At 46.4% G+C, this 21084-nt stretch overlaps 1 protein-coding gene across 1 annotated transcript; it reads left to right on the top strand.

Moving 5' to 3' along the window:
* Positions 1–1927: 1927 nt before the first annotated feature.
* On the top strand, positions 1928–19118 carry LOC141958427 (putative G-protein coupled receptor 19). Its single transcript, XM_074901199.1, has 2 exons — positions 1928–2179; positions 17759–19118. The coding sequence occupies exon 2, from the start codon at positions 17779–17781 to the stop codon at positions 19021–19023; it is 1245 nt and encodes a 414-aa protein (XP_074757300.1). The 5' UTR covers positions 1928–2179; positions 17759–17778; the 3' UTR covers positions 19024–19118.
* Positions 19119–21084: the final 1966 nt, after the last annotated feature.

Raw genomic sequence — 21084 nt, 5'->3', positions numbered from 1 at the left:
AGGGGTTTTCGTGCCCCTGTGCAACACTCCATCAACACAGGTGTCAGGTAACCTTCCTTCACCCTTCTTCACTGTCAGTGAAACCAAGTTTGAAAGAAGGTGAAAAGTAAGATTATCTTTCTCTGGCGCAGATAATCACAGGGAGGAAAACAAAAAAAAAACCAAAAAAAACCAACAACTTGCTGGGGAAAATCATCAAAGTTTGAAATACACGGCGTGAAATATCTGGAGATGAAGCTGTCTTTACCTGGGCAAGGATGCAGCGCAGATGTATTTGGAAAATCACACCCCCACCCCAAACTTTATAAAGTTATTGTCTTGGTTATAAAGATGCCTTTCGCTGTACCCCAGCACAACGCTTTCGCCAAGAGTTCTCCCAACCTCCAACAGCTCTGAGCTCAGATAATTTTATGAAAGTGATGTGGCTTATTGGTTTAGGACAGTTTAGATCTCTTTAGCACCTTTTCAAACATTCGTTCAATCTCTCCTCAAATTCACACGATATTCTGCACCTACATCATCTTCTGTCAAGGAGCCCCAGTACAGTTAGACCCACACTTTGAGGAAACCCCCTTTTCTGAGTGTTCTGACCCAGGTTTCTTCATCTGATGCTCCCTTCCAAGTTCTTCTACTGGGAGATGAACAGACTATTCACACTCTTCGTGTCATTTACTCCACCAAATCTGACCCAATTCTAACCAGGAAAAACAGTCCTAGTCTATCCAAACCATTCTTTGCGTAGAAGCTATTCCAAAGTCAGAACTTGATTCCCAGGATACCTGCTTCACTGCATGTAATGTAGCTTAAAAATATAAAACAGAGGAAATGAAACTATACTGCAATAATTACTTGGTAAAAACCACTGTTTATTTCAATCTTCTTCCTTGAAAGTAGCTTTCAATAAGCATCTGTACTTTTCCTCCACTGCCCTAAAGACATCTGGAAAAAAGTTATGAAAATATAGTTGAGGTTCTGCACTGAAAAATAAGGGGAAACAAAGGAAAATACCCAGCCTTGGAGTCAGTGTTTGTTGGTTCAGTTTACCTGTGCACCTAATCAGAAATTGTGAAATAGCAGAAAACCCCACACCTAACAAATTTCTCGGTTAGTTCACAGGCAGAAAGTTTGTCAGGACTAAAACAATACCTTCCTTCCTTCCTTAAACTTACAGGGTAATATAATTTATGGAGCCGATGTACTTCTGCGGGTCAAAACATTTGCGAGAGACGGCTCACCGAGATTTGGGGAGGGTTGTTATTGTTCTGCCTTGCTTAATAAAGTGCATGAGGCAGAGAACAGAAGGAAATGGTGTCAGTGCCATTCCCCATAAAATAAGAAAAAGGTGCTGAATGGAGAGACTGGATTAATTTCTTTTTTTTCTTTTTTTTCTTTTTTTTTTTTTTTTTCTTAACGAGTTTCAGTATCTACATGGGAATTTTAAAAAAAAAAAAAAAAAAAAAAAAAAAGAACAGAAATTCCCAGAGGCAGCTAATTAAATATTCTCTCCACCTCCTTCTCCTTATTCATTCGCCCCGTTTCTTTCAATCGGCAGGGTCCCATGGCGACCATGGTGGAAGAAAAGCATCCTCTTTAGCAGCCGCACCTCGCCATAGCAACCAGGACGTCAGCGCCGGCAGCCAAACCCCGCAGCAGGCCGAGGGGCGGCCCTGTCCCCGGGGCTGCCCTCCCCCCCGAGGCCTTGCGGAGGCCGAGGGGGGAGGATTTTGGGGGGTTTTGGGGAAGGGAAGGAAAGGGGGTGTGAGGGGGGCAGCGCGGTGCCCGCCCCGTCGGGGCTCCGGGGCGGGATCGGCGCCGCTGTCCGTGGTGCTGACGGGCCCCGACGGGGCGGGAAGGATTGGGGGGGGGGGGGGGGGGGTAGGGCCCGGGGTGGCTGTGTCCTGGGGAGGGACAGCCACATGATCCGCATCCCACCTGACCCAGGAATCAACCAGCCCTGTGGAACGTCATTTTTTTTTTTTTTTGTCCTCCGTCAAAGAAGAGGGCTCGAATACCCCAGCGCTTCTTTTCCCCTTTCCCCGACCAGGTTTACAAACACCCGAAGACGTGAGACGCTCCGTGGTTTGCGGTACCATCGGCACCTTCCCAGAGGTGCCTTCGCTTGGGATTACAAACAGAGAAAGGAGGAGAGCGGCCCCCCTGGGATTATGCTCTGGAGCAGGTATGTGGCTGGGTAGGTGCTGTGCCGAACGCTGCTGTGCCTGAAGGGATCGTTCTCTTTGCAGAGACGAGCACGATGATCTCTTCCAGTAATTTCTCTTCTGTGCATTTATTTATGTACATTTAAAATCCTTGGGTTTTAGCAAGGAAGACTCATTCCTCAGGAGCAAATGCTCTGCGGGGTTTGAATTTTAAACTGATTCTGCTGAAAGAGGGGTGTGGAATTACTGCAGAATAACTATATTTTCTGCACAAGTCTGTGTTCTGTATAACCATATTCATTATTTTAACATCACGCCACTTATTTGTCTTAAAAAAATCCCCTGACATGATCAGTTCGATGAAAGCAGAAAATTACTTTTACTGAGATGGAGCAGACCAGTCTGCCCATCTGTTTTGTTTGTTTGGGATTTTTTTTTCTATCTCTAGATACATTCAAACAGCTTCTTCCTTCCCCGTGTTACTGCACTAAACCAGCTGCTTTTGTATTTTTCAGTCATTAATTTGAAATTATCCTTTCTGCAAGTGTTGTCTCCCTTTTTCTGTGTGGGTACCTGGGTGCAGGTACTTAGGGAAACACCACAGGCATAGTGATCTTTGCTTATCTGTAGTCAGCAGAGGCAAGAAGGCTATTCTGGTTTTGCTAATTCAGGCACATACTCTCTAAGAATGCATAGCAATATTTTTTCATTTATCCAGCTGGCTTCCAGCATGTCAAACAGTATGTTGGCTCCACAGAGTAATGGAGAAGTAAAACTGCCTGCTGCTTTCAAAAAGCCATTTGTGTGTATGAGACAGGATTCATAGCCAAATCTTTCTGGCAAAGATTTTTAAATGTGGTTCTTGAAGGTTTGTTGTTAAAACCACTGTTAAGAGCTTAAACAAGTGACTTGGTTTGCAGAAAAAAAAAATTAGATGCCAACCCAGAGGCATCCTTAAAAGCTAATCTTTATTTGGCTAAGTATGGAATTTTGGAAGCTTGATTTATGAGTTTATTTTAAACATCCTGGTCTCAGATGAGTCAGTAAGTGGAGGAATTTCTATACCTTCGACACATTTGGGGAGCTCTGCTCCTTAGCTTAAAGAGAGAGCTTGCAGACTCTTACTCCCCCGCAGTTCTCCTGTGAAGCCTCTGCTTGTGAAGCCTCTGCTTGCGAAGCTGTGAGGTGCAGTTCCCCCATCTGGGTCACACCATATGATCTCCATCTGTGTTTTCCTTTGCAGCCCCACCAGGCATCCTCCCTCAGGTGTTTTAACAATTTAGAAAGCAATTTCAATCAGACAACGCAGAATAACCCGCTAAGATCCTCCAGTTGAGTCTGCTCCCTCTCCCCATCACAAACACAGTTCTCCCAGCACCAAAACATGACGCAGGGCTTCTATGTTTGGAATTTCTCCATTCCAGCAGGTTCCATCATTCCCTAGTCTTCCCCTCTGACAGGTAGTCAACCAGCACCTGCCCGGGAAGACATTTCCAGTTCAGGGGTTATCAGCAGGCCAGCAGCTTGCCTCAGTGGCTTCTCCTAGCCTGCTGTTGTCCTCCTTGAGCCTAGCTCAGCTGAGACACGCCTTCCAGCAACCATCTCTGCATCAGGTATTTCCAGCCTAACTATGGGCCATGCATGGCCTTCAGCCCTCCCGGCTTCTCCAGCAAAGTTAGTGTAGGAGGACTATGGAATGCTCTCACTAACGACCAATGAGTCCCATAGCAACGTTCTCCTACTGCTCATTCAGGTCTCCTCCTCTTATTCCTATCAGATAAGCCATTCTGGAAACATCTTAAGATCTCTGGCAACTCTATCTCTGCCATGATTATTAGCCACCAGTGCCACCCCACTCTCTGTCATGATGTCTGTCACAGGTGACCTGTGTCGTGTGAGCACTAGATCCCCTGAGAAGGGTCAAGAGCCATATGACAGGCACTCTCACATCCTAGCACAGATGTTTGTACCAGTGCAGAAATCCTGTTACCACATTAACTTCTTGTGTGCTGAGAAAGCAGCTGTCACAAGATTTAATATCAAGAATTAATTTCTGTATGACCTTTTCTATACTGAAGCAACAAAAAACCCCCAAAAAACCCAACCCTAAGGTTGTCCTAGGAGGAGAACTTGTGATCACTGCTAGTGAGGGGGTGAGCTAAGCTGCTGGAGTCCTCACTGAAGCCGGTGGAACATTTTCCCTGTGGGGGAGTGGACATTTGGTGGGGAGAGGGTGAGAATTTCCAAGAGATGGGCAGAGAAATCAGCCAAGTGTGAGAGTCACCACAGCTTATCTGTCAACACTCACCGTGGCAAACCAGCCCTGGTAAGCACTGCATTCCTCACTTCAAGCAGAAGAGCATGCTGCTCTGTGGGCAGGGCCTGGTGTTGCCAAATGTGTGTGGGAGAGAGCATCTATTTTTTTTACCTCTGAGTCAGGAAAGGGTCCAGCCTAGTCAAGTCCAAGGACAGACTCAATCCGTGCTAAGGAAGGCAAGCAGTCTGCAAAGGTATATTTCAAGCTTTTCCACACTCTTGCACAACTCCAGTAGGTGGACCCTATTTTGGGTTGGAGTTGGAAATGAGGTCGGTCGCTATTCTCCTTGCTCCCACTTTTTTATGCCCCCACAGTCACACTGGGCACAGATCTGGGTTCTGCCATCATTTTTAGAACAGTGCTAATCTAGAGTTCTGCATACTAGTCACAGCAGTAGGAGGATAGAAAAAAGCTCTGAGACATTTAAAACTCTGTGGGTCTTTGGGGAAGAAAAGTTACGTCTGTCAGAGGAGACTCATAACCACTGTGTACCTGTCTGGAAACACTGCGTTGTGCTTGTTGAGGTAGTAGACACAGCACCAGGCTGTGTGTGTCTCCTACGATTACCCAGATCAGGCTGTGGGCAAGAGCAAAGGAGATAGATGGAAGAAATAGGCAGTCCAAAGGTCATGCCAAACTCAACAATTCATTCAGCACAGCCCAGGTCTGTGGAAGGAAGGTTGTGTCCTCCCTGGGCCTTACGGGTGACCGTATCCTATACCTACTGGAGGATTAACTTCTCACTGCAAGTGGCCCTGCCTATCTCTCCAGAAAGGTCATCCTTTCTACAGATCTGAGGGTGAAAACTCCACCTGTGCTTCAGCACAGCTCTGGTTGAAGAGAATTACATCTGTTTCCTCACTCTGCAGAAGCTGATGAGGTGAACGTGACTGTCTGGGCAGTGGTAAGCACAGATCTGTCTCATATTTTACCACTGTCTGTCCCTCAACCAGAGACTGATGTCGGGTTTGAGTGAAATCTGCAGTTTCCGTAAGGGCTCCTTCTCACTGTTAAAACAGTCAATAAATTGCTGGGTCTTAACAATTGACCTTGGGTTAATAGACCTAGAGTGACTGCCTGCCTGTCGGTCTTAACCCACAGTAAATACATGGGAAAAATTCATTGACTTCAGATGCAGGAAAAAAAACATTGCTCCAGGAACCTATAACACCACAATGAACTTCAAGAGGTGGCAGCACCTCTTAAGAAGACTCAGCCAATATGCAGTAACACGACTTATGCATGGGTTTGAACCCTGAATGTTCGTCAAAATCATGGATTTGCCCCAGGCCAGGCCTCAGACCTAGTGCTACAGGTCTGCAGTCAGAGTAGTTATTCCATGTGTGAGCTGATAGACCCAGAAGTCCTTGGTCTAGTTAGTTACTGCATGGCTCACCTCTTACTAAGCTCAGTTAAAAGAATAAAGCTGTAAACAGATTCTTCCTCGGGCAACCAGTACAATAAAGAAATTGGCCCAAATCTCAGCAAATGTTGCAGCATTATGTCCTTGTTCTCATCTTTAATACCTTGTTAAAATAGTCAGGAAAGAACACAAAGAGTCAACGAAGGTTGACGGCAGAGACTGTCTAGTTGCCCTCAAGCATACAGCAGAAAAATCTTGTTTAGATTCATGCTTATGCAGTAGCTGGGTATAACATATATTCTTTACATGTGCTGGAAATTAAGAACATTTCCTTCCTTTATTTGATTCCATCCATATTTCCTGCTCCTATGACCTCACCCTGCAATACAGGCCAGGCTCTCAGATGCTGATATAAGATGCAATAACATATATTGACTTACGTTATCAGTTCAGTTCAGAAGCTTTTACTGTAAGTTGGGCTGTGACCACACTGGCACTGACAGATTCATCCATGAAGCGGCCTGGCCACGCTTCCAGTCATGTCGTCTTCAGCCACCCACACTGCAGAACAGGAATCTCCACCAGCTGGGTAGAGCCTGGGAACAGGCAGCAGTGTATATCAACATGGATCTCAAAAGTTTTACTGCATTCACAGAATCATCTCGGTTGGAAAAGCCCTTGAGTCTCCTCCAGCCCAACCATGACCCTCCCCCTGACCGTTCCCAACTCCCCCAGATCCCTCAGCGCTGGCTCAGCCCGACTCTTCAACCCCTCCAGGGATCCCGGGGACTCCCCCCTGCCCTGGGCAGCCCATTCCAACGCCCAACAGCCCCTTCTGCACAGAAATCCTTCCTCAGAGCCAGCCTGACCCTGCCCTGGGCAGCTTGAGGCCATTCCCTCGGGGCCTGGCGCTGGCTCCTTGGCTCCAGAGACTCATGAAACTGAAAGGTAGTTGTAGAGGCCAATTTCTAAAATTTTTTCATTTAAATTTATTTTTTCATCTAAATTTAATTTAATTCAAAACGTTTTGTTGTCCTGATAAAAGTGGGGCAGATGTTTTCTATCCCCATGCACTGGAATGCAGAGAGTGAGGAAGAACACCACCTCAAGAGATTTTCAGACTTTGCTCAGAGAATAGAAAAGCCTTCATAAGAGGAACATAAGAGGAATAGCTGAGCATTTTTATGAGCACTAGACCAGAGAAAAGAACTGGCAGGGAATCTGTGTGCTTACAAAAGCATGTGTATCCACATTCCTCTGCTGCAAGCAGAAGTACTAAATGGCCTCAATATGCACACAGACATCTCCAAGTAGCAAGAAACAGAGGTTAAAAGACTCTGTGCTCTTCTATAAAAGGATTATTACATTGAGACGACGCACGCACAGCGTAGTTAATTTGAATTTAGGCAGGGATGAATGTCACCTTCTAGCATCTTACACCCAGACAAAAGCTCCCCCGGTCTGATTCAATTTACTCCCACTTCTAAAGTTCATTAAACTCAGATGAAGAATTCCTCTTCCAGTCTGGCAGCTATTCCTGAAATATTTATCAGAGAGGGAAGTTTACAGAGTAAATGACCAGCTTAATGCTTTTGAAATATTTTGCTGGGCCAAAGGTTGCCTACTGTTCTGCAGTTATGATGCAGGGAGGTAAAATATGTTGAATAAAAAAGCCCTTCCGCTAGTGACAGCTTAAGTAATGTACAGAGATCTGCTTCTTTGTCTGCCTTTTTAATCCTAAAAAATGGGCTTGGGAAAAAAAAAACAGTTTAAAAGCCACTTATTGCATTCCTTTGTAAAATCTTACTAGGTTTTACTCTACTAAAATGCGATGGATGCTACATTTCTAGATGAGACAGTCAACATGCAAACACATGGTAACTCTGCCACATGGGCTTTATGCAACAGCACAGTAGATGGGGCAGTGATGTTATGAATTTATCGTGGCTCAAATACTTAATCTCTAAGTGTGGCGGGTTTGTGTGTGGTGGGGTTTTGGTAGCAGGAGAGGGGCTACAGAGTGGGCTCCTGTGAGAATGTTCTTGAAGTTCTCCTGGCTCCAAGTCAGATCCGCTTCTGGTCAAGGCTGGACCAATTAGCGACGGTGGCCACGCCTCTGCAATAATGTATTTAAGAAGAGGAGTCTGGGATGATGAGGGGGGGACCCCACGCTGGACCAGGGGAAGAGTGTGAGGAGTCCTCCCCCTGAGGAGAAAGGAGCAGCAGAGACAACGGGTGATGAACTGACCACAACCCCCATCCCCTGCCCCCCTGCGCCACTTGGGAGAGGAGGTAGAGAAACTGGGAGCAAAGCTGAGCCTGGGAAGAAGGGAGGCGTGGGAGAAAGTCGGGGGTTTTTAAGATGTGGTTGTATTTCTCACTATCTTACTCTGATTTAATGGTTGGACTAGATGCTCTTCAAGGTCTTTTCCAATCTAGATGATTCTGTGATTTGATTGACAAATTAGTGGTGATGGTGTTCAAATTAAATTGATGTTCTCTCTTCCCAAATCAAGTCTGTCTTTTGCCCATGACCATAATTAGTTAGTCATCCCTCCCTGTCCTTGCCTCTATCTCCAAGTCTTTTGTTTTATTTTCTCTTCTCCATCCCAGCAAGAGAGGAGGAGTGAGCAAGCTGCCACACGGTGCTCAGTTGCCCTCTGGATTTAAACCACAACACTAAGTAACAAATCTGTTTTGGAGAGGTAGCAAAAATAGTTTTCCTTTGCTATCAACCTGTCATGGTAGAGACGGACACGACAACTTTTTTGCAGCAGAATAGCCATCTTTATTGCTCCCCCTATATCTTATACACTTTATCCTTTTATCCATATATCATTCTCATTGGTTACATGGCTGTTTGTCTATTACTCTATTGGCTACTTTTCTTAAAATCCCCCACTGTTTGGGTATCTGACAAACACAGTATTTTTCTTCTTTCTCCTTATCTTCAGTCCCTTTCTCAGGCTGACCCAGCACTCCTCCGGGACTTTTCCAGCTGCTCAGGGGTACACAACGAGCTGGTCAAGGTCAAACTGTTCTCTCTCTGTCAGGCATTCGGCAGGCCCGCTGCCTCCCCCAACAATTCCCCCTTTTTTTTATTTGTGCTAAGAATATTGCACTGGCAGTCTTCTGCAGGGCCATTTGCAGGAGACTGATGAGACATGGCAACATTAAAAGCACGGTTATTATAATCAGGAAAACCACCCCTACAGTTTTGACCAGAGATATCAACCATCCAGACAGCCCCGAACCTTTAAACATCCTTGTCAGCCAATTTAAGCCATCACCTTCTGTTAAACGCTTAACACCATCTTTTAACTGTTGTATGCTCTTATGAATCGATTCAGAATGATCCGCAGTTGCTGGGGAACCCTGGTTGCAGCGAGGATTTAGAGTACCTTTCCTTATAAGCTGGAAATCTTACGTGATGTGTCCATCCGTAGGTGAGGCATCCAACGTCGCTGCAAGCAGGTCCAGCCTCTAAATCAACAGGCCAAAATAACTGGCAATTTTCTTTGTGCAGAAACATCTGATTTCATCCTCCTGTTGGGTTCCACCCAGAGCCTGGCCACCACTCAAGGGGGAAAACCAGGGAGTTTCTAATAAGGTTAAACACTTGAGTTCTTAATTCTTGATATTGCTAAACAAAGTAAGTTGAATACACACATTCTTATAGCATTTCATCCTTATTAATAACTACCATTAAGGAGTTGCAATTACTGTTAACATTTCTCTTAAAAGAGTTGGCAACCACAGTGTGAGTAAGGGCAGAGACAGTGTATTTTGTCCTATTGCAGTAGCAAGCGTTACCCAGACATTCTGCTTAAATGATCAGTTAAAAAGACCGCAAACTGTCATCACAGGGGCACCCAAAGCACCCACAGCTGGCTCCTGAGTGTCCAACAAAAGCTGCCTCTTATGCCTCAGGTATGGTTGCACACACCTTGCCGGTAACCACCGCAGAACGTGACCTGTGGAGACACAAGTATAACCCCTTCCCCAGGTTAATAACTCACACGGTCCACTCCACCAGCCAGTAACTAAATCTTTAACATGTACTTGGATGCCTTTTTTGGCATCATTTGAAAAAAGAGAAGGGTTGGAAAAGATGCAGCAAAAAAGAATTATCCCCATAATGGAGAAAGTTAAGAACATAAACTGCTTTATCTAAACATGTCTGTGGTGGTTTCCCAATCATTCCCCCTTTTTGTTTTTGAAGCTGTTGCTTCAACGTGCCATGTGCACGCTCAACAGTCGCTAGTCCTGTTGGGAGAACGAGGAATACCTGTAACATGAGTAATACCCTACAGATTAAAAAATGTTTGAACTTTCTTTGAAACATATGCTGGGCCATTGTCCGTTTTAATTTGATGTGGTACCCCAAGCGTAGTAAAAGCCCTCTGCAAATGTTGAATCACATCTTTTCTTGCTTTTCCATTATGTGCTGTTGTTACCAAAACAGGAGAATAAGTATCAATAGAAACATGAACAATATTTCTGTCGGCCAAACTTATTCATATGAGTAACATCAGTTTGCCAAATCTGTAAAGCCTGCATACCTCTGGGATTAGTGCTAAAAAACACTGGAGTGTGAGTTCCTTGATAATCAGGGCAGGCAGCTACAATAGAGTGAGTTTCAGCATGGGACAAACTAAACTGGTGTCATAGGGCTCGAAAATTTTGATGAAAAGAAAATTGATGTGATAATACAGCTTGTTGCGTCAGGTTAGGAACAGTACTCAGAGCCATAGCAGAAACAAGAACATCTGCTCTGGCATTACCTTCCGTATAAAACCTTGGTAAAGTAGTGTGACTACGCATGTGCATGATAAAATAAGGTTCTGTTCGTAGTTGAATGCTTTTCCAGAGTTCCATTTGTTGTTTTCATACCATACTACTGCTGCTTTACCTGTTTTTCCAGAGCCATCTGTAAAGACAGTGGGGCCTTTTACAGGTTCTGGCTGGCTTTAATTTTTCTGACCAAATGGTGTTTCTTGAGTAAATGTCAGTGTGACGGTAGATGATACGATGTCTGCCCTTGAAAACCCACCATGGCTGCTTGTAGTTCATAATTATCTGCCAGACACCATTCAAAATACCAGTTTTGAACAGGTAAAACAATTGTGGCTGGATCACGTCTTGTTAGTTCTAAACATCATTTTCTGGCTTTTATGATTACATCAGCAATAAGTTCAAACAGCCCAGGAGCAGTTTTTCGTGGTCAGAATGATAAACTCATCCATTCTAAAATATGTAATGAGTCATCCCACTCAAGATTCCACTGCACCAGAGCACCAAACGGCAGAGTTTTGTCAGTTAGTACAAAGAATTGTACCAATTGAGATAGATCTATTCGAGAAACAAATGTCTCATGTATAGATTGCTCCACCATGTGAATTACATTTAACACTTCCTCACTTAATATTCTGGGTTCTGTTGGATCATTGGAATTTTTTAGTAATTCCAGTAACGGTTGCAACTGTGAACTGGTCAGTCCGAGATAGGGCCTGATTCAATTCAAGGATCCCATCAGTTTCTGTACATCATTGAGTGTCTTAACCTCAAGGTTGAGTTTCACAGGTTGAGGCACAACCTGCTTGCTTGTAACGTTCCTAAATATTTCCAGGGTTTTACCTTTTATACCTTTTCAGGGGCAATAACTAATCCATATTGTTGTAATGAATCTCTGGCCAAATTCTCCATGTCGTTCAACTGCTCCTTGCTGTTTGATGCTAACAGGATGTCATCCATGTAATGGTAACAATAACTAGTATGAAATTTCTCCCTTACAGGTGACAAAGCTTGTGCTACAAACCATTGACAAATTATTGGCGAATTTTTCAGGCTTTGTGGTAAAAACTTTCCATTGATATCTGTTTGAAGGTTCTGCATGATTTAAAGAAGGCACAGAAAATGAAAAAAAAAATTATTTTTTTTTTTTAAATCTTGGGAGGCCAATGGGATAGTAAAAATCCAATCTTTTAAATTTATCACAATGATTTCCCAGTCTACAGGGATCATGGCAGGTGAGGGTAGGCCTGGTTGTAGGGTTCCCAGCGTAGCCATGACAGCATTATTTTGCTGTAGGTCATGTAAAAATCGCCTTTTTCCTGATTTTTTTTTTTTTTTTTTTTATTACAAGCACCAGGGTATTCCATGGGCTAGGAGAAGGTTCAATATGTCCAGCAGCCAGCTGTTCTGCCACAAATTCCTGCAGGGCCTTTAATTTTTCATTTGGCAGGAGCCACTGATCCATCCACACAGGGTTATTTGTCAACCATGTTAATGCAAGTGTGGGTTATTTAACACCCTGTAGCACAGTGACCCCCATCAAAAAAATCCGTAGTAATTTTCACTCCTCACTGTGACAAGCATTTCCTTCCCCACAGATTCAGGAGGCGGCTGTTGTCACATGGGGTTTGACAGTCGCCTGTTGACCCTCAGGCTTGGTGATCAGAATTGGCACAGCTGCTACTCCTGCTTGTGTCGACCCTCCCAGTCCTACTATTCCCATTTCCATATTTTCTGTTGGCCAGGTGGATGGCCAGGATTAATGAGATATAATAGTTACATCAGCTCCTGTGTCCAGAAGTCCAGTGAGTGTTATTGTCACTGGTGATTGTCCTCTGTTGGATAGGGTACAGGTCATCTGCGGTCTTGATGATGAAACACTCTGTGACCAACAGACTTGCAGAGGTCCTGTAGAGCCGAATCCTCCATCATGTCACAACTGTTGTTCTGTCTTAGGAACACAATTCAAAAAAGGTAAAAGTTGAGCAATGTGAGAGTCTTTTGGAATGGTTCCTCGTGGATAAAGTGTAGAAATCATAGCACAAATCTGTCTGGTAAAATCCGCATCAATAATCCCCACATGCACAATGAATTCATTCAAAGTGCTGCCAGATCTCCCGATTAGTAGCACGCTCAATCCTCATCCTATAGGTCCTTTAGCATCAAGTGGGACCTTAGCAATGTCTTTTTATTTATATTTGTGCTTGGAGGTCCCCTTATCTTCTTCCAGTGTTCTAAAATACAGCCTAGGGGACTCTTTTTGACTATTCTCCCACTCTGGCTGCTTCCTATTTTATTTATTTTACCTTAAAACGCTACTTAAGTAAGCCGACAAGATCCAGATGGTACAGAGGTGCCCTCTCCCCGCAGAGCACGCACTGAAATTCAAGACAACGATGAACTTACTGCCTCCCGCTAGAGGAGATATTTCACCTGTGCCACTTAAAACCCTGAGCGTGAATAAACAGGCAGCACCCGTGCCCCAGCGGGCGGGCACTCGGCTCTGCACTAAGGGATGTTCACTCGCCCTGCACTACGCCCTGTGCTTCGTTCCTCCCCGGGCGCTTCCCCGGCGGGAGAAGGGACCCGCGGGGCAGAGAACTCCGCTGGGCTGCGCCTCACACCCGCGGAACAGCCACACCGAGGGGCCTCACCGCTTGTTACCCGCACACCAGAGAAGGGCAGATACTACAAACAGCAAAACACTGTTCAGGATATCTAAAGCCATTTCCAGTTGATTGTGCAGTGCTGACAGACGAGGGACGGTGCATCACAGTGTCAGCACCTGCTGTAAAAAAAAAACAAAAAAAAAAACCAACAAAAACCCAACAAACCTGCTGCTTTCAGTGTTCGGGGGAGACGGCGCAGGCCGAGAGCCCAGCCGCAGGCGGGGGGGCCTCAGGGAGGCCCCAGGGCCTCCAGCGCCAACTCCGCACCTGCAGGTGGGGGGGTGCCGAGTACAGCCATGAGCGATCGCCTCCAGCCTAGCTGTTGTAAATGAGTTTTTAAGTCCGTCCTCATTAATGCTTTTCTGTAGTTCCTTAATAACAGGAAAACGCCGTCCTTCTCAGCAGGTAGCGGACGTGTGGAAGGGGCTGGTGGCTTTTCTGGAGGTGGTTCGGCCACAGCTGCAGGATCCGTCCAACAATCCAACAATCGGATCCAGTAGGTGATGTGGCCTCGGCTGCAGCTGCCGTGGCAGTCCCAGCATTTTTTAACTCTGTCAGGGGTTGATGTACCAGTTGCCATGTAGTTAAAGATGACCGCAGCGCTGGCATTCTTCCTTATGGCCGCCTCAAATATGGCGCTCCCTGCCTCTTGCCATGTTCCGAGATCCAGAGCAGAGAGCGCATCAGCAGGGACCCCATGCCTTTTGCACAAGACAAGCAAAGTGCGCAAGGCTTTCTCCTCACCAGAGGGAGGCGGCGGAACGGGCTCCATGATGGGGGGTGAAGGGGGCCCTGCCTGAGGGGCAGTATCTGGCAAACACAGTATTTTTCTTCTTTCTCCTTATCTTCAGTCCCTTTCTCAGGCTGACCCAGCACTCCTCCGGGACTTTTCCAGCTGCTCAGGGGTACACAACGAGCCGGTCAAGGTCAAACTGTTCTCTCTCTGTCAGGCATTCGGCAGGCCCGCTGCCTCCCCCAACATCAACCCAAAGGGTTAGCCCTGAGAATGCAGTGTCTGGGCCTTCAAACTGCAAATTAAGGTCAATAAAACAGGAACTGTGGCACCAAGGAATCCTTCTATGATAACTGAGTGATTTCTCATCCCTTTTTCTTTCCCAAGTAAATGTAGAAAATTTAGGGGTTTAAACAGAAATACCGGAAGTCTTTATACCAGTTTTTAAAGGATTCCCACTCGATAATGTTCAAAAGAAAAAGTGATGGTTTTGGCACTGCTGCATCCATGCAGACTCACAATTACTACAAAGTATCCTTTCACTCAGAGCAGCGTTATATAAGTTTAAAGAGGAAATCAAACAAAAGCATTTTTGTTAAATAAAAATGTAATTAGGCCTCAGGTATTTGCTAGATGCAATTTTTACTTTTTCTGTTTCTAATACCTGCTTATTGACCTGCAAGGCAGAGGGAGACTGAAGAGCTCATCACTATTTTATTATGAATCTGATAATTTGCAAGCTGAACAGTTGACCAACACTTAAAACATATTTCAGTAAATGATGCAGCAAATGGAGACATGGGAACTGGCGGTGCATAATGCAGCTAGATACAGAATCTCTCGTTATTTGTATCCTAGACAGAGCGGTGCATATACTGAACTTTTAACGCTGAGTCGGAGCATTAGTCATAATGCAGAAGTTTAAATCTCCGCTATAAAAAACAGACTTGCCCACAGAAGATATGCTGAGCCATAGATACTAAGGTTCTTTGAGCTACCTCGAGGTATGATTCTGATCTTAGTGCCACCTTGGAAAAATAGGGTTGAATAGTGTTCCTTTAATAGAAAAAAAAATAAAAATCAGCTTTTGGTCCATTAGAAGGAAAAATTACCTATGACTAGGAATGCCTGAATCTCAGAGCACATTGGTTAATCAGATAACATTTACTTTTTCAGAAAGTAAAACAAGAAATTGCTGTTCAACCAGACCAATCCTATGCTCAGGGTAGTTAAAATCCCTATCATTCCACTTACATTTTCACCTGGACCTTGTGAGCAGCATGCTGAATGACTTTGGATTTTTCCAAGAAAGAAAGAATCGCAAAACACAGTATTACTTGCACCTGTGTTTGGTGCCTCTTCTGTTTTACTCACAGTGAGGAAACCACCACTAGAGACACCTATCCAAATACTCTAGGTCTCAACAGAAGCGTAGGGTCTCCAGCAAAGGGTGGCACATGGGAAGGCTTCTCCCAGTCAGGTATTGCTCTCTCTGTTAGCAAAGTTCCAACACAAGACCTCTGGATACACCTCTCGCCATTCTCCTTCCTCTGTAGGTACCCACGGGTCTGCTCTGCACGCACATCTCTGAGGGTCTCACATGCTGTTCCCTGTTGAGGCTGGAATTCAAAGGCATGTTTGCAGATAACCTGAGTTCACCAGTAAACAACAGTTGGGCTGACTTTTAGGCAAAACGCAACAGAAAAAAAAAAAAAAAAAAAAAGTACTATTTGAGTGCTACAACCCTGTAACTATTTTTAAGTTTACCCACCTGCATAACTAAGTGACATGAACAGCAGGTTTGTCTCACCAGGAGAAATACCATGAGAACAGTGTTAGCAAGTCTGAATATTTGCACAGCTTAGGAAGGTCGTTTCATTCTTGTACCACATTTCCACTACTCTTTGATACTGGTCAAGAAATTTCATCTGGTTATTCTCCTAAGAAGCTTAATTCGTGCAGCTGGCTATTTTTAAATGGCACATACTACTGCATGGCAAGAAGGAAAATTAAGGAAGAAAATTAGCCTGTAATGTTCCTTTCTGTCTGCTTAATAGACTCCACATGTATTATTCTATTAAAGAGAATTCTAACATGTAGTTTAGCAGGTTGTACTGTCATTTCATCCTGCCACTCTGCCAGAGACAGCAGCCCAAATACCCTACAGACAGCTGATGATGGCAGGATATCTCCAGGGGAGCAGATTCACCTGATGGAGCATGGGGAAAGACAAGCAGGAGCTGTTTGATAAACCAGGAATCATCTGCCAGGCAAAACTACCAAGAAAACAATGAGGCAAAGACAACTAAGGATGAGGGGAGAGAGAAGGCCAGGCTGGGCAGCACCCACAGCCCGCCAGCAGAAGACAGGACGAGGGGCTCTTGGTGCCCCTTGAGGGGGTTGGCAACTCAACCACCACGACACCCACTTAGGGGGTCACTACTGATATCCCTGAGTGTTATTTTGACAGGAGGGTGCCACGCAAGATTTCCTTGTTTAACACACCCCACTGAAACAAACCCAGTTGTTACTAACCCCAGAATTCTACCGAGTCTAACTTAACCCAAGTCGTGTTTTCAGCTCCCAGACACTACCTGCATGTGAGAGTGGCTAAATAAGGCCAAGTGCTTCGGGAACAGCATTGGTTGATTGACCCACTTTCCAATAATGCAGAGTCAGTGGCTGGGCACAGCGGGAGGTGTGGGGGGTCCTGCAGCAGCCCAGCCACGCTGCTCACAAACACTCTCAGCATTTTCAGGTATGCAGAAATTATGCCAGGGCTGTGCAGCTGATTGTACATCAAGCCTGTTCGTGTGAAACAAGGCAAAAATTATATTCAGTGCAGCTAGTAGTCTAAAAAGCTAAGGGAAAAAAACCTTCTCCAATCACATCAAGCAGTTAATATATCTTTTCCTCTTCTACATCTATTTTCTTGCATTACATTATTGAAGATGACACGCAAAACCGTGCAAGAAGCAAGATCCCAAATTCATACAGTGGTTTTGAGCTTTAAGGCTCCGTTCTGAGTAGTCTGACAATAAGAAAGTAATTGGTGATAGATGAAAAGCTAGAGTAGTCAGAGCAAAAAGCATCAGCAAAACACTGAAAAAAACCCTGAGAAAGCAAAGCTGATAATTTTGCTCACTTAGAAAGCTTAGGATGATGGTGGTGGCTCTTTGAACTTGTCCATTTGGCTTCTGCAATGAATTTTTCATCTCCAAGTCATTAATTGAATCCTGATTTATATTGCACTGTATCAAGACACTGGAGTTAAGCATTCACACAATATACACAAAGAAACAGACTTTTTGTTTCTAAAAAGTAAGAGGCTTTGCATGATTGAGAGGACACTTTCTGGAGCATCAGCCCCCTGCAAGGTGTTTGTATATGCCTAGCCAGGAATAATACGTATTTTTCCAATTTATCCCTCTAATAGGCAAGGACCAACCCAACCATCTGGCTCAATACCAGACTGGAAAATCTGTCCAGAACTATATCCACTCTTGTCCCACTACTCTTTTAACAGGACATTATAGGCATCAAATACTGGGTGTGCACCAGACAAACCACAAATGGCTGGATACACTTTAATCCCAGTGGCTATATTTCAGTGCAGGCTGAAACAGCACGTCTACAATTTGAAATTATCTTTCATTGGTTACCATAGGCTTTTCAAACACGCTTGTTAAATAACACAGCCTTTTCTGTTCTCTCTCTCTGCAGCCTCAGCGAAAGACGTGGCCATGGTTGCCCACAGCATGGCTAACAGCACCGCTCCTGTTCTTCTCCCCACCTTACTGCTCCTGATGCAGAACAAGACCTACCCCGAAACCTCCACCCCTCCTGCTGCCTACGAGGGTACAGGGTCCCCCATGGCGCCCAGCTCAGGCGGGAACCACACTGCCTTGCTCTACAACCTGAGGCCGGGGGAAATTGCAGCAGCCGCCATGGTTTGGGCAGTGCTGTGGCTGGTTTCCATCTTTGGAAACTCCCTCGTTTGCTTAGTGATCCACCGCAGCAGGAGGACACAGTCCACCACCAACTACTTTGTGGTGTCCATGGCTTGTGCAGACCTTCTCCTCAGCATCGCCAGCGCGCCCTTCGTGCTGCTCCACTTGACCTACGGCAGCTGGATCCTGGGGAACTTCATCTGCAAGCTGGTACGGTACGTGCAGTACCTCACCCCTGCGGTCCAGATCAACGTGCTACTCTGGATAAGCATCGATCGCTTCTACACTATCATCTACCCCCTGAGCTTCAAAGTCTCCAGGGAGAAAGCCAAGAAGATGATTCTGGCCTCTTGGCTCCTGGGCGCGGCATTTGCAGCACCGGCTTTCGTCTTCTACGGCTCCAGCAGTGACCACCACTGCCCCTTTTTCCCGCCCGCTTCTTGGCAAGGAGCTGCCTACGGCATCACCCACCTCCTGGTCGTCTTTCTAATCCCATCCTTCCTCATTATCCTCTTCTACCAGAAGGTCATCAAGTACATTTGGAGAATAGGCACCGATGGCAGGACTGTCAGAAGGACAACGAATATTGTCCCAAGAGCAAAAGTGAAAACCATCAAGATGTTCCTAATGTTAAACACGGTGTTTCTCCTGTCCTGGCTCCCTTTCTACATGATACAGCTGTGGCACCCGAAAGAAACAGACGGCAGCAAAAGCTCCTTGGTCTTCCTGGCCATCACCTGGCTCTCTTTCAGCTCTTCAGCTGCCAAGCCAACGCTCTACACCGTCTATAATGCAAACTTCAGGAGAGGGATGAAAGAAACTTTTTGCATGTCTGCCATGAAATGCTACAGAAGCAATGCCTACACCATCACCACCAGTTCCAGGATAGCCAAAAAAAATCATGTTGGCATCGTGGACATCCCAGCTCCAGCCAAAACTGTCACCAAAGATTCCATCTATGAGGCTTTTAACAGAGAAGCAAAGGAAAAAAAGCTTGCCTGGCCTATTCAGTCCAATCCCCCAAATACGTTTGTCTAGTTGGTTTCATTGCTTTGAAAAATTGTTATGTACTGCAAGAACAGGGAGTTTTCTCTCTCTTTTGAAGCAATGTATATTCACGTATTTTTAAAACAAATTTTAGGCAAGAGAAAAAGATGTTTTATTTTATTAAATGCCTTGATTTTGATGTGTGCAGTCTTTCCTTTCAATTACATCCTGCTTTTTAGAACTACTCTCCCTGAATGATAACCATAATCTTTACAAAACAGCAGTTGTTAAAATGCTCTATAGGTAGTGGAAAAAGGGAAAAGAAAATTAATTTCTTTATACATCCATGTATATAGACAGATAGAAAGGAAGAGAAGCACACTATGGTGGATAAGTGCCTCAATCCACCCCAAGCCATCTCTATGGCCTTTGGTGAGGCCCCTGTGAATCCCGTTGCACTGGGACTTTCCTTCTTGCTCAGACCCCAGGGGTAAGATCTCCGTCCATGGGCAATGCTGGACTAATGCTGAGCCTACTCACAGGAGAATAACAATTCCCAGCATCCCGGGAGGAGGGCCAGAATCAGGGCAGCGCTCCACGCCATTGCAGCTTCGGTCTTGACCCTCTCCACAGCCCTGGTGGCCCCAATTGCTCCAGCAAAGTCCTGCCCTTAGACTTGCCCTCGCTGCCTCCTTTCCAGCTGCTTCTCCAGCCAGCATGGTGCCCCCACACAGCAATCGGGGCTGGGCACCCCCTGAGACAAGACCTGCTCCCCAAAAGGGGCCACGGCACCTCCAGGCACCCAGGGACTCCCGCCCTCGGGAATCCCCTGGGTCTCCTGGACGCACTCCCTCCTGCTGAGCTACGGCTGGGGCACCTGCACCAACCAGTGCTTTTCCCCAGAGAGGAGCAGCAAAACCAGCTCCGCAGGCCCACGCTGGCCGGACGGCATCCTCCACGGGGGCCTCTTGGAACAGGTCCCCAAGAGGCGTCCTGGCGCAGGCAAGCTGGCAGGGAGCCCTGGCTGCAGGTGGGGCCGGCTCCTGCTGCGCTTGCTCTGCCAGCGCAGGGAGAGAACAACCCAGCGGGACCGCCAGGGCCTTTGCTCCTGCTGGGAAGGGGAAAAATGGCGTCTATAAATGGCACGGATGATAGATTGTGTGACCGCTGGGCATCGGGGTGTAGCCAGCAAAGAGAGTGCACCTTGGATGAGTGCTCTGTGCTGCTTCAGAGAGGGAAACCCTGAGGGCGCCCACGGTCAAGCGCTGTCCCTCTGTCATAGGCAGCTCTTTGGCAGGTGACAGAGCCCACATCTCCTTCAAAGTCAGGGCCAAGCTCTTGCCTGGCCTCGCGCTCACCCGTCTGGAGACGCCCAGTACGCGGCCTCAGAGCCGTGGAGGCTCTGTGTTATCAGTGCCCAGGCCAGGCAGTGTCTGCCCGGGGGACGGGAAGGCGGGGAAGGACGGCAAGGCTCTGGCGAGCCAAGAAGGGGACCGACTTGCAAGGAAAAGGGGAAAGGGGGGACTCGGAGGGGAGACATGGCACTGAAAGAGAACAGGGCTTGGGCTCATGGGGCACCCCCTGCACCCCTGCAAAGCTGCAGCTCATGCCAGGAGAGCACTGCTGAGCTCACAAAGCTGGCACATCCCGAGGCCAAGACAAGGTGAGAGGGTCCCTGGGCAGAGCTGGGCAAGGGCCTCCCCGTGAGCCAGCTGTGGGCAGAGGTTCCGTGCTGGGTGCCGGGGTCAGTTTCCAGGGCAACCCTCCAGTTGCCCCTTGGCTCAGTTGCCAGTGCAACTTTCAGTTGCCACTTGTATCAGTTGCCAAGGCAACACTCCAATAGCCCCTTGGCTCAGTTGCCAGGGTAACCCTCCAGTTGCCCCTTGGCTCAGTTGCCAGCGTAACCCTCGGCTTAGTTGCCAGGGTAACCCTCCAGTTGCCCCTGGCTCGACTGCCTGGGCAACCCTTCAGTTGCCCCTTGGCTCGTTTCTGGGGTAACCCTCCATTTACCCCTCGGCTCAGTTGCTGGGGTAACCCTTCAGTTGCCCCTTGGCTCAGTTGCCAGTGCAACTTTCAGTTGCCAATTGGATCAGTTGCCGAGCCAATACTCCA

Source organism: Athene noctua, chromosome 3 (assembly GCF_965140245.1).
Source record: "Athene noctua chromosome 3, bAthNoc1.hap1.1, whole genome shotgun sequence".
Lineage (NCBI taxonomy): Eukaryota > Metazoa > Chordata > Aves > Strigiformes > Strigidae > Athene > Athene noctua.
The sequence above is the reverse complement of the archived record's forward strand: the minus strand, read 5'-3'. Positions and strand labels throughout refer to the sequence as shown.